The sequence below is a fragment of the Phalacrocorax carbo genome, chromosome 6 (assembly GCF_963921805.1).
Source record: "Phalacrocorax carbo chromosome 6, bPhaCar2.1, whole genome shotgun sequence".
Taxonomy (NCBI): domain Eukaryota; kingdom Metazoa; phylum Chordata; class Aves; order Suliformes; family Phalacrocoracidae; genus Phalacrocorax; species Phalacrocorax carbo.
This window is the reverse complement of record NC_087518.1, coordinates 30,732,823-30,746,600: the sequence shown is the minus strand read 5'-3', so window position 1 is coordinate 30,746,600 and position 13,778 is coordinate 30,732,823. Positions and strand designations below refer to the sequence as shown.

General features: G+C 48.4%; 1 protein-coding gene across 1 annotated transcript in view; it reads right to left on the bottom strand.

The window, feature by feature from the left end:
- The window catches only part of NMNAT2 (nicotinamide nucleotide adenylyltransferase 2), a 33,480-nt gene extending 22,506 nt beyond the window's left edge, over positions 1–10,974 (bottom strand). The window contains exon 1 of the mRNA XM_064454401.1: positions 10,803–10,974. Within this exon, the coding sequence (XP_064310471.1) occupies positions 10,803–10,887 (85 nt within the window). The 5' untranslated portion in view covers positions 10,888–10,974. The remainder of the gene's footprint in view (positions 1–10,802) is intronic.
- Between the last annotated feature and the right edge of the window lie 2,804 nt (positions 10,975–13,778).

Here is a 13,778-nt window from a genome sequence, read left to right as displayed (position 1 = left end):
AAAAAAGGTTGAAGACTGAGTCATAGTGAGCTGACCTAGAAACAGCAGAGCCTTTGCTGGAGACCCAACAAGACCGGACCTGGCAGGGGACTTGGCCTGTCCCAGGTGACCTGGGCCATAGAGGAATAACCTATTTGATACCATTGAAATGTAAATTGAAGCCATCCTATTTTTCCCTCTTTTTTCAGAACTGGAGTATTGCAAGGGGCGGTTTGTGTGCAAAGGCACACAGGAGCCCAGGAAGAAACCATCCAGGTCCCAGAGCTTGAAGAGAAGCATCTGAGGAAGGGCCTGGCAAAGCAACCCAGGCCAAAGTGCTTTTGCCCCCTGGAACATCCCACCCTACTGTGGTGGAGCAGGTGGGAGCACGCAATGCATATCAGGTGAGCAACATGAAGACAAGTATGGGGAGCTGCTTCTTGAGTTGAAGCTGCCACCAGCTCCTCCAGGTAGGGACTGGACCTACTTTTCTGTCAGACAGGTGATTAGCACAGTGCTGTCACTCACACCACTTCTAAGGAGAAGCAATATAATTTATTGCCCAGACATCTCCATCCTGGTATCACAGGGAGAGGAAGAATGTGCTCAGCACCTTGCTGGACTTCACCTGAAGGACAGGCAGCTGAGTCCTGCCAAGGAGGACCACCCTCCACCTGGTATTTGGTGCCCAGAGCTGGTGTCTGGGCATCTTAGAGATCTTGGGGCTGGTGAGGTGAGGGGAAGCATCTAACCCAGTAAAAGCATCTCTTAGCAGATAAAGATGGATGGAGAAGATCACTTCATGTAAAGAAAGACATTTTTTGAGCTCCCTGCCACAGGACAGCACTGAAACACCTTGCTTAGAAGCCCTCAGAGAAGGATTGAGCACCTCTAAGACAAATACCTGTACGGACAGTACTGAAGTGAAAAGTGAGAGGTCATATGACTTTCCCTGGCTGGTGCATTAGCCAGCCACCCTGTAAGTCAGCAAGGCTGTGCACGCTGTAATGTGGTGCATGGTGGAGGGGAGCGAGATTTCCTCTTCCAGCATAGTATTTTCTTCATTCTTTTAGAGAGAAATGTGCCAAAATGTGTATTTGCCAGCACTCATTGTAAAATGCCCCTCTGAGCACCAGGATTTATTTAAATACAAACCAGGGGAGCGAACAGCACTGCAAGTGGACTGGGCAGAAAGTGGTTGGTGCAATTTTGGCTGAAATCCATCTCTCCTATAGGGTTTTTGAGGCTAACAGCTCTCCAGCTAGTGTAAAGAGATGTAAATGCACCGTCCGCGGTAAAGCAACAACTTGAGGTGCAAATCTGGCCCAGAGATGGTATTCTATGGCTGTATCTTGGCTATGATGAGAGTCTAAATATCAGGAGCAAAAATAAACTGTTTGGCAAGCAAAGGGGAAGGTGTTCCATACAGTCTGACTGCTCTATTTTGAAATTATTTTTATCACCCTTGGCCCACAGATATAGTCAAACAGGACAAGGGTAGCAGCAAAAGGTGCCTGGTGAATATTTTCATTATCCTGCCATAGTCTTATTTGCTTCCACCAGGATGTGGGCAGTATGGCTGAAGTAGGACAGGCACCTCAACAGGCATTCCTGGAGAGGTCCCAGTCCCAATCTCAGCCAGCCACAGGCTGGGAAATTGGTGTCACCCGGTGCCTTTTTTTTTTTTTTAAATAATTGGGGGAAAAAAACCCCAACAGATTTCCACGCTTGTTTTCTGCTGCCCTAATTTCCCTGTGCAAGTGTTCTGTTTGTTTCCATTTCCAAGCCATTGTAGCACATCAAAGGCAGTGCTTTGTACACCCTGGCACGTGCAGTGCTGCTCTTTCAGGCTGATGTGCAGCAGAATCACAACTCCATAAATCCTCTGCTCCCCAGATCGCCACACAACAGAGACAGGGAGCATTTGCCTGGCAGCTCTTTGCTGATCTTGGGTTGCCTCTACATGGGGCTGGTCCCCACGCCGTGACTCTGACCCATGGGTTTTCTTTGCTGGCAAAGCATCTGAAGATGCTGACCCCGGCAGGGATCTGTGTTGGCTGAACCAGGACTGTGCAGGCAGAACATGTCCCACCTATGGAGATGCAGAAAGGCTGGGGGGATGCTGTTGACAGCACTGGCAGAGGCAGCTGAGGGAGGACTTCAGCCTCATGGTGAGACCAAAGGATGTCACGTTCCCATTGCTGCAGCCATGTCTCACCTGGCTGTGAGGCTCAGTGAAACCCTCTCTCTTTGCAGATCTATTCCCAAGACCCCCTTTTCCCTGAAAGGAGCATCAATGATGTCTTTACACAAAGCAAAGGTGCCAGAAGGAAAGCTATGCCTTTCAGCATCCCAACCCAGCTCATGAGGTCTCACTGGAAAAGCTGGATTTTCTTTCTTCCCTTGCCAGTAAGCCCTAGCAAAACATGATCTCCTTAGGGAAAGCTTAAGCTCAATTAGTGGCTGTTAGATTTTTTCGATGAAAGTAGAAACCTTTGTGGAGCAGAGGCTGAGCAAGTACTTCCTTGCCTGGCTCCCCATCCCATGGGGAGCTCCTCTGCGTTTGCCTCCTTCTACGCCAGCTCCAAAACAGATGTATCCCAGTTCATCTCCTCCTGGGGCGAGCCCTGTAGTGGCTCTTGAAAGTACGTATTTTGAAAGACTACATTTTTCTGTTCCCAAAATATGGATTTAGCAGTTTTCTGCTGGCATGACCAAGCTCAAGCTTACCAAAGGAAACTAGCTGATGCTGGAAAGGGAGAGAAATAAAACGTGCTAATGAATTAGGTTGTCTCCTCTAGGCATGACTGCACAACATCAACACATGTGAGCAATGTTGCTTTGGGGGGGGAATGAGAGCTCTGTCCTGGCCCTGGTTTGTTTTCAAAGCTGTGACGGGCACTGCAGACTTTTCCCAGCTTTCTCCACGCAGGGCACCCCAAAATACCAGCCCTGCATGGCCGGGCAGTGGTGGCACCACAGGAATGCTTGCATTCAGGTGTTTTAAATGCCAAAAAGGATGTGCTTGTCTCAAAGCCCAGAGATGTCCTGGATTTATTGACATCTTAGGCTGATTTTTCTGTCTTAGACATTGTCAGGTCTTTCTGTAGGTGCTTTGTGCTGTTCCATCTCCCTGGTGCCAAGTGGGGGTTAGGGCTAGGGCTAGTGCTAGGGCTAGGGCTAGAGTTAAGGCTGGGGTTAGGGCTAGAGCTAGGGTTGCCTGTGCTGCACATTCATGCAGCTGGACTGTTTCTGCTTGCCCCTTGCCCCCCCGCCACAAGTGGTGGGACACAGGCTCAGACCCATCTCTGACACATCTCTGTGCCTTCTTCCTCAGCTTGGGGGACCCCTCACAGTCCCCCTGCCTTGCTGCCAGAAAGGATTTCAGAGGCCAGAGCTTGGAGGAGTCTGTTTTCAGGCACCTGCTGCTCAGGTGTACAAAGATCAGCCTAATCATGAGCCACTCCTACCTGTGTGCCCCATCACTGCAGTACCCACCACAAACCCACAGTGGCCTGGCAGGGAAAGCCGAGACGTGAGTCCCCCCCATTACAGCAGTTGGGAGAGATTAAGTGACTTGCCCAGGATCACATGGGAGGTGTGGTCAGCCACTGCTGGGGTTTAGCATTCAGCTAATTGATATCCTTGGCATTGCAAGGGCTGCTATTAAAAAGTATCAGAGAAGACAATGCAGGAAGTACAAGCACCTTAGTGAGCACAAACAGTTTTAAACAGAAGTGGAGCCTCTGTTTCTTTCTTGAATGAGGTTGTAGGACTGGATTTCTCTCTGCTGGGTTTGTTTATAGTCAGTGGAAGTAAGAGAAGGTACATGGCACGTTTTGGGAGGTGGCATTGTCATAGAGACAATGTATTGTCTCACAGACTGTACTAAATACTGCTAAATATTTAAGAGCTTATTAATATTTTAAAAGGATCCCTGAGTAGTTATTGATGGAGTTTAATCTGGTGCTTGGGAAAACTCCTCCTCTCTGTGGGTCATAAAGAGGAGATGAGATGCTTGAGATGCAGAAAGCTGGTTATAAAGGCCATGAAAAAAAGAGTCTGTGTGGGGTGCAGTGATGGGAACGTGGCACTAACTGATACATAATGGCACTCAAAAGAGCCATGGGTGCTGTGGTCCTGCTGGTGCTGCTCTGTCCTCCTGGCACAGCACACAAGAACCTGCAGTTTTCGCATGTTTCAGGCAAGCGCTGGGAGTGGAGGCGTGACAGTGACTCACCCCCCACAAGGCTAGGCTGACCAGTTTCACTGTCTGCCACTGCTTTGAACTGGGAGCACTTGGCCAGGCTGGGCAAGTCTTGTCCTCCCAGACCCCTTCTACTTATGAAAGATTTTGGCTGTTTGCTGTGATTTCAGCAGCTTGGCTGTCAGTGGAAGCACCTCTGCAGCACTGCACAGCCTGGCCAGAATTAAATTAAAAAGCTGCTGAGAGGTGAGCACAGATGCTGCAACTGCCCATGTCCAATAAATCACCCAGGGTGTTAAAAGTAACATCTGTCCTGGCTCTGCCCTGGGTTGGAGCGTTCCCGCTGCCACTCTGCCTGCACTCCCCAAGACCCACCAACACCATGCGGAGCAAAGCAGGGGCTGAATCAGGCCCTCCCTGTCCATCACGTCCTCCTGGAGTCCCATTACGCACCTCTCGCTCCATCGATCTCTCCAGCTAATTACAAATTCAGATTTCAGCCCGGAGATGAAATGGAAACACGAGGCAGCCTTGCAGAGGCCTTGACTTCTTACTCATGTTGCAGATGGCAGAGGCAAAGCCTCTCCTGAGCTCCTGATGAGCCTTGCTAGCTGCGGGGGTGGGGAGCAGAATTTTGCTTCTGGTCATTTGCAGATATATTCGCATTTAAGCAAAAGGGGAAAGGGTGAGCTGTCATTCTGCTCACACATTTCTCCCAGCTCTGTCCCAGGCAGTGATGCTTTCATTAAACTCCTCTACAGTTCAGTCACCTCAACAAAATAAGAAAAAGTGATTCTTGAAATTCAGGATATTAAAACAACATGCCATAAAAAAAGCCTCAGCCCCTGCCTCTTCTTCCCTCTTTACTTATAAAACTCCAACCCTTTATCTCAAAATCCTATTTATGTGATGCAGCAGACCTCCGTGCTGCTCCTCTAGAAGGGCTGCATTGAATAATAAAGAGCAGCCTGCTGGGATTTTTAATTGCTCAAATTTTCTTATGAAGCCATGCAAGGGAGACTTTTACTTCTGATGGCAGATTCCTCTTTCATTGTTTTCCATCAGAAACATTTTTTATCCAGCTGTTGGTTGGGATATAAACTCTCTTCAATAACAGATGCACATAGGCTATAGGGAAAATTTAATTATAATTAGACAAAATGGGTGGGGAATGGAAAACTAGTGGAGATATGCTGAATTTCAAGATTCACCCTACCTATGAGCTATGTTTTTCTGGGCAAGTCCAGGTCCTGGCACTGTCTGAAACGAAGTGGGTGGGAAACTCAGAGGCCAAACAGGTTTAAACCATCTAAGGTACTGAGGCTCCCTATGAGAAGGCCACATCTGAGACACTACAGATTTTATTTAAACTGCCTATTTGCTGTCAAACACTTGATAGTGAAAAAAAAAGAAAAAAAAAAAGAAAAGTTGTAAAAAAGCCAGATGCCTCATTTGAAGTGAAATAACAATATCCCAACCCTTTCCCTGGCAGGTCACCCAATCTGCTGCCTCTGAACCCAGCTCTGAGCATCCCTGCTGCCCCAGCCTCCATGTCACTGGACCTCATGGGCACCGTGCAGCCGGGAGAGGGGAAGAATGTCCTGGACCCTTCCTCTGCAAGGGCAGGGAGATCCCCAGTATAGCTCTGCTAATCAAAGGCTGATGAGCAGAGGTGGAAAGGAGGATGGACATGTGTCAGAAAGGGTGGAGTTTGATAGGTGACCCAGGCACTGGAGATGAAGCTTTGTGAGGCTGTCTTAGAGCTGGGCAAAAATAAAACTGTGTTTGGTGAGCAAGGGTGTTTCCTTGAAGACAGAAGTCTGCACATGAAAGCATGGGTTGTGAGGACTTTCAGAACTCTAAAAAGGCCAAAAAGAAAAAAGTCTCAAGTGCCAAAATAGAGAACATGAGCATTTACAGAGAGGTTTTTTCTTCTACAATTTAAGAAAATTAAATAAAAAGAAAACAGAAAAAAAATCAATATCAAAACACTGCATCTTGATCGACCTGATACCGAATCTCTCCACCAAACCACTCTTCTTTCAGTTTGCAGAAATCAGAATCAGAAATGCAGAACCCTGATTCTCACATATCCACAGGGCAGGACAAGCCCTTTCCCCCACAGAGCTACGAAGAAACTCATCAAAAAATCTCTTCCCTCCAACCCTGGTAGTTTTTTGGCTCCTTTCCAATCCTGAAACACCAGAAGAGAGAACCACACAAAATGTGGAGCTTCTGACCTTGCACGGTGATGCCTTTAATCCCTGTATTCTGTCCAAGACCCCCTTCAAAGTGAAACATGTTTTTTGATTGAAAAGTACACTTTCTACCTTGCTATGCAGGGCTGCCCTTTGGTTTTCATGCTCTGAACCCCAGGCGGAAGGAGGAGGACACTGTTGTGTTGGGGTTCCCTGAGCTGGGACAAGGTTGGGAAATGATTTAACTGTCAAAGCAAGCACAAGCTCATCAGCTGGAAGAGCGCCAGCACAGGCTTCGGTGCATTAGCATGGCTGCACGGATTAAATTTTGCTTTTGACATTGGTTCATTGGCTTTTGTCCTTTGGGTGGCATCACTTGCACAGGAAGAAAGCCGTAGGCAAGCTGCGGCGAGGCCAAGATGGAGGGAGGTGTCCTTTACGCAGCAAATCCCATGCCCAGCGGTGCTGTGCTGCTCCGCCTGCCCCCAGCAGTTTGGCACTGAGATGCTGAAGCCTCCATGGGGACATCTCAGAGGCTCCCCTCCTGAGCCAGCTGCAGGAGGCGGGTTAAGCATCTTCCCTGAGCTCAGCATTTCTCTGAGTGTCAGCGGGAAATTGAAGTGAATTTGTTTGAGTTTGGGTGTCTGCTGGCTGTGCTGGTCGTGGTAAGCAGCTGGGCAACCTGGTGCTGTAAAGTGGTGGGTTTTTTATGTGGCTTTAACACACAGGACTTTGTTCTGAATCTTATTTTTCTCCAATTAAGACTTTTTGCATTGAATCTGGTTTTTGTCCTCTGTGCCTTTTCAGGATATAAATGGATTTTCATTTCAGGCTAAAGGCCACCTATGTTCATTCAAGTTTTAGAAACAACCTCTGCCCTCTTCTCTCCTCCTGCCTTTCTTCCCTGACATTAGCATTCTAAACTGTATCTCATAGCCCCATAAAGCTAGAAAATACAATTCAAATTTGTGACTCAGAATATACATATATCTCAAAGCACATCTGATACCACAAATAACTCAGAGTGTTTTCAAGGCTATGTGGGTGTTTGTCTCGATCCCTTGGTATGGATGGCTGTACAGCACTGTATCTCACCTACTTTTTTTATTATATGTTATATATCTTATGTTCATTATTAATTTATATGTATGGTATTCACTTTATATAAACAGACATGAATCAACTTTGTTTGGTGAGCCCTAGTGACCCAGCCTTGTAAGTGGCAGAGGACGGAGAGCGCCCTGTTGCAGCAAGCTGAGCTCCGCACAGACACAAGGGTCAGCGGTGTGCTGCAGCTGCAGGTCTGGGATTGTAACAAGAATCCCAGCTTTGTGGAAACGCAAGGATAATGATGATACTGAGTCTTAAATTCACATGACTGGTGGAAAAAATAACCCAGTGGGAACCTTTCCCTGACCAGAAAAGACTTCCAAATAACTAACCCATCCCCTATTCAGGCAAAAATCCTACAGGAAAAGGATGGATTTTGGACTGAATAAAACATGGTAAGATTCAGACTGAGAAAAATTATGATTGGCATACAATGGTATGTATACAGTGGCATACCAGTGCAAATCTTATACTTCCTTTTGGCTTAATTAGAGCCATGTGTTAAATAGGTAAATTGTATTTCTCAATGTTAAGCAAAACCCCCTCATATCAGGCTCACAAAGCCCAAATATTTGTCTGAAAGATGAAGACAATATTTTTGCACAAATTCAGCTGTTTGAAATGCAACATTTACAGGATGGAGTACTGTTTTGGTTGGACTTGTATAGTACAGAGCTAAATGAATAACACAGATTTCGGTTGAGATTCCCATGGCTTCACATGATTATTCTTTTAGACCTAGGGGGAAGTGTTCCTCAAATGAAAACAAATAGGGATTCAGAAACTAAATTCTGTGTCCTTTCCTCATGGAATACTAATTTGTCCCTATCAAGTATCTCAACACTTATATTCCATGATCTCTACAGGACATGTGCATAGAAAATTTCCACACCAAACCATCCTCTTTGAGCTGAAACATGTCTTTGTGAAAGATGTCTAAGTCTTCATTTACAGCCTTCAGGTGATGGAGAATCCATCAGGTACCCAAACACTTTTTCCTGCTGCTTGATTACCTTCTCACAAAACCACACACTCTATTTGTAGTTCAAAGTTGTGTGGTATCCAAACCTGCTCCTGGCATCTCACCAGTCCTTATTCTGCTGAATAAAGGAGCCCACTTCCATCATATATCACATACCCTTCCCCCAAGCAGATACTTAAAGGCCATGATCAAGTTGCTCCTTAACATCTTTAAGGATGGATCTAGACTAAGCCTCTTCAGATTCTTGCCACAAAGCCTGGTTTGCAGAGCTAAAGTAATTCTTGTTACTGTTCCTTCAAGAAGGGTTTTGCTAATGCTGTACATGAAAATTATACAACCTCCTTCTTCTGCTTGATATTCCCCTGCTTATATCTACGAGGATTGCATTTGCTGCTTTATTTACAGCATTACACAGAGTTTGTATTCAGCGGGCTGCGTACAATCACTCCTCAGTCCTTGACACAGCCACTGTTTGGCAGAAGACATTTGCCTGTTGTTTATGTTTGATGTGCGTTCCTGCTTGCTGGACGTATGACTTTGCATTTGACTTCACTGTTTGAACAAGCCTTTTTTATCAAACAATCTGAGTTGGGAAGCACAACTGACTTGTTACCACCATTAATTGCTATTCTACCCATTTGGGGTCATTGGTACTTTTTACTGGCGGGTTTATATATTTTCTTCCAGGTCATTGATAAAGATACCGAAGACTACTGAGCAAAGAAACATACCTCAATGGGAGTCTACTAAAAATACCCACTGCACACCAATATCTCACTGATCCTTATTTTCTAAATTTTATATTTCTAAATTATATCTTATTATATCTAAATTATATCTAAATTATATCTTATATCTTGTTACTGGTTTTTAGTCCACTGAATATGGGCCACATTGATATTTTTAGTATTACTTTTCTTAATCAAAATATCAGCTAGGACTAAATAATGTGGAGTACAGAAACCTGTTTTATCGATAGTCACTTCTATCAACCAAGACCCTGTAACTACCTTTAATTATTGTTCTTATTTTTAAATAGTTCCTCTTGTTTTTAGCAATTGTTTTTAGCTTAGACAATAGGAATTTTTTAAGTTTCAGGTATATTGGTGCCCAGGACTACATTTTGTTGGCACTTATGAAATGGAATAGCAATGTGATCATTTGCATCTAGAAAACCATAATTTTCTAGCCTGCTGTACCACTCATTACGATCTACAAAAACAAGGTCTGATGCAGAAATACCCCAAGCTGTTTTCAATTATTTTTGCACTTAGAAACTTAGGTACAGCTTTTAGAAACCCCAGGGATGCTTCTCCAGCTGTAGCATGAGACCTTCGGCGTCTGCTCCCAGACTCAAATCTCTTATCAGACATCAAGGATGGTTCCTCTCTCTTCACTCCAAGAAGGGATATTAAAGGAGCTGATCTTTCTAGTCCCATTTTTTCAGTGGTCTGCAGTGGACACTTCACCCTCACAGGAGTCCTCCCCACCCCAGGTAAGTCATTGTTTGTATAGAGATCTCCAGGCATTTCAAGCTTTACCCGAACCGTCAGTATTTATGGCATGTCAGACTGCCTTTGACAGAGACTGCCCTTCCTCTATCCCTTCCTCCCTCCCTCCCTCTTGTCTTGCCTGAACAGGCTGTAGCAGTGATTCTAGCATCCCCATCATTTGGATCATCTCACAGATGCTCAGTAATAGCAATCATCTCACACAAACATTTCTGATTCCTTTGACCTAGTATCAGTCTAATGGTTGGGCATTCTAATATTTCAATTAACTGACTATATTTTTGTTCACTTCTGCCATACCTGGCTTTAGCCGCTTGGCCCAGTTCCTCCCTCCTTCCCCGGTCAGAGAGGATATAAAAGTGCTGCAGCGACCGCAGACTCGCAGACCCAACGGGCAAGCAGCATCTTGCAAACACTGCTGGGAGCCTTTGCCAGCACCGACCCCGGGGGTTTTGTGGGGGTGGGAGTGTGACAAGGTGAGTGTAGACGGGGGGAGACCCTGTTATCTTAAGGGAAGCATAACCTAGGGCTGGATGGCAGCGGAAGGCTCTCGGTATGGCATGGGGCCGAGGCCCGGGTCCGCCTCCGCCCGCGGCGGTTTCAGCACCGCCGGCCTCGGACAGCGCCCGGCTGGGGCGGCCCCGCGGCTCCCGCCCCCCCCTCCCTCCCCCGCCCTCTGCGGCTCCGGGCGCGGGGCTGCACCCCCCAAAACACCCCGTCAAAACATCCCCCACACCTCGGGGTGCACCCCCGACACACACCCCCTCCCTTCTCCTCCTCCCCGCCCCGCTGCCGGGGGTCCCGGCGGGACTGACCGAACATCTGGATGTGCCCCTTGGTGATGGGGTTGAAGCTGCCGCAGGCCAGGAGGATAACGTGGGTCTTGGTGGTCTCCGTCATGGTGCCGGCGCGGCCCTGCCCGGCCCTGCCCAGCCCTGCCCCAGCCGCTTTTTGTGTCTCGGTGCGGCTGCGGCGGCGGGAGGGAGGGAGGCAGGGGGGGAGGGAAGGAGGGAGCGGGGCCGGGGCGGGAGCGGGGGCGGTGCCGCGGCTGCGGGAGCGGGGCCAGGGCCGGGGCCGGCACCGCCCCCCCCTCCCCCGCCACGCAGGAGCTGGGGCACGCACACACACCCCCGGCCCCGGGCGCGGGCGGGGGCCGGGCAGGCTTGCACAGGCAGCCGGCAGAGCGCAGGCACCGGGTATGGCACAAGGACACAGGCAGGCAGGCGGTGCACCCCCCGCCCGGGAGCTGGGGGCTGCGGTCAGAAACCCCGGTACGTACACACACAGATAGATAGATATATATGTATACACTTACACGCGTGCACGCGGACACGCACCCACATGCACACATCCATCTCTACAGGCACGAATATGTGCATGCACATTTGTAGAGACACACGCCCACCCCCATACATGCACATACCCCCTGTATATGCATCCATCCACATGCACCCCCCGTATAGTCACATGCACACATGCATGCACACATGCATGCACACGTACACACACACACAAATGTATCTCCTTCCCCCATTAGAGGACTGGGGAGAGGTGGAAGATACCTACACGCACATACGACGTGCACACACGCGGTATCTGTGTCCCGTGTGTCGTGTCCCCCCCCAAGCAGAGGTGACACATTGGCATCCCCAGGGCTGAGGAGACATAACACACACCCACCCGCACACACAACTCAGTGTTTGAGAGCAACCACGCTTTGCATGTCCCCCCTAGTCCTGCTCAGGTGACCACAGAGACCCCCAGCCCCAGTGCCCACAGCTCCAGCCCAGGACCCACGTGGGCCTCCCAGCTGGGGGAGGGCTTCAGCTTCACCCAACACCTCCATTTCACTATTTGAAGGAAGTGAAGATCACGTAGATGCTGCTGGTGTGCCAAAACCCAGTCTTTACAGCAAGGTAAACCAGTACCAGACTGACTAATTGTCATCATTTCTCATTTGTATGATTACAGCATTGCTGTTCTTCGCTAAAGAAGCTCCTGTCCCCAAGAAAGGGCCAGAAGAGCCCTCTCTGCTCACACCCATTGCAGGCAGAGCTGCAGGCAGCTGCCTTCAGCTACCTCCCAAAGGCAGTCTCTGTCCTGTTGCTTCTTTCCATCTCCTGCACACAGCCTCCCAACGGGGACTTACTGGCCACCAACAGGTTTCCCTTTCTCTTCCTTCACCTGTGCTCCTCCCTCTGTTCTTAAGAGGTACCGACTGCAGGGCTTTGCAACCAGTCATCTCCCCTCTGCCTTCCTGGGGCTGTGGCTTTCAGCCCTGCCCACAGTAGCAGGGTGCATTTCTCGCCCTCCTGCTGAGATGAATTATATCCAGTCCTTTGCTTGAAAACTTTTGCTCTGCTAGCTCAGCCGGGTGCTGGGATGCTTGTCAGTCCTATCACCGAGTGATACCAAGGAGTAGGACCCCTGGGGAACAAACTTAAGAAGATACGGCCCTTGTGGCCCAGAAGGCCAATGGTGTCCTGGGCTGCATTAAAAGGAGTGTGGCCAGCAGGTCGAGGGAGGTTATCCTCCCCCTCTACTCCACCCTAGTAAGGCCACATCTGGAGTACTGTGTCCAGTTCTGGGCTCCCCGGTTTAAGAAGGACAGGGAACTGCTTGAGCAAGTCCAGCGGAGAGCTGCCAAGATGATCAGGGAGCTGGAGCATCTCCCTTACGAGGAAAGGCTGAGAGACCAGGGTTTGTTCAGCCCGGAAAAAAAAAGAGTGAGGGGGGATCTCATCAATACTTATAAATACTTATAACTATCTAAAGGGTGGGTGTCAAGAGGATGGGACTGGACTCTTTTCAGTGGTGCCCAACGACAGGACATGGGGCAATGGGCACAAGTTGGAACACAGGAAGTTCTACTTAAATATGAGAAAAAAACCTCTTTCCTGTGAGGGTGACAGAGCAGCGGAGCAGGCTGCCCAGAGAGGTTGTGGAGTCTCCCCTTCCGTGGAGATATTAAAAACCCACCTGGACCCCCTGCTCTACGTGTGCCTGCTCAAGCAGGGGGCGTTGGACAAGATGATCTCCAGAGGTCCCTTCCAACCCCTACCATTCTGTGATTCTGTGATATTGAGTCAATTTGCTCAGAGAACCCTGAAATCCTTGTTGTGGAGGCCCTGGCTGCAGTCATACCCTTGGAAGCATGCACTGCTAGCAAGTGGCAGTCTCTCTCACTGCATAGGGGTGCAGTAACACCACCCAGGGTTACATTTTTATGCTGATTTTTAATTCAGACTAAGCTGGCACCGAGGGAGAGGGATGCTGAGACATCCAGTGTGCTCTGCCCTTTGCTCCCTGCCTCTCCCCTTTGCCTGCGCCCAGATCCCCAGGGAGATGTGGAATATATCAATGGGGTGCTCCTCTTTGGGGATGAGCTGGCTCAAAACCCATTGGTGTTTGAGAGCTCACAGGCCCCTTTGAATAGACTTTGCAGGTTGAAGGCTGCAGGATAGCTATCAGAACGGAAGCAGGCAGACCTGCCAGAATTTAAACAAACCATTAAAGCCCCCACCCATACAGAACCTGCAGCATGGAAAGCAGAAAGCAGTTTACATGCATTAGCCAGAGGTTCTTACAGCCAGGAAAAAAAAAAAATTTTAAAAACTCACTAGGAAAATATGCTCCAATAGGAGAAAAAAAATGGTGTTAGAGGTGTAAATGTCTGTCTACAGACAAATCCTCAAGGGAATCCTGTTTTCTCACCAGCGGAAATCCAGGTGGGGAGCTTGCTGCTGCAAACACCAAACGATTTGGGTTCTCAGAGGTTTGCTCTCGGTGTT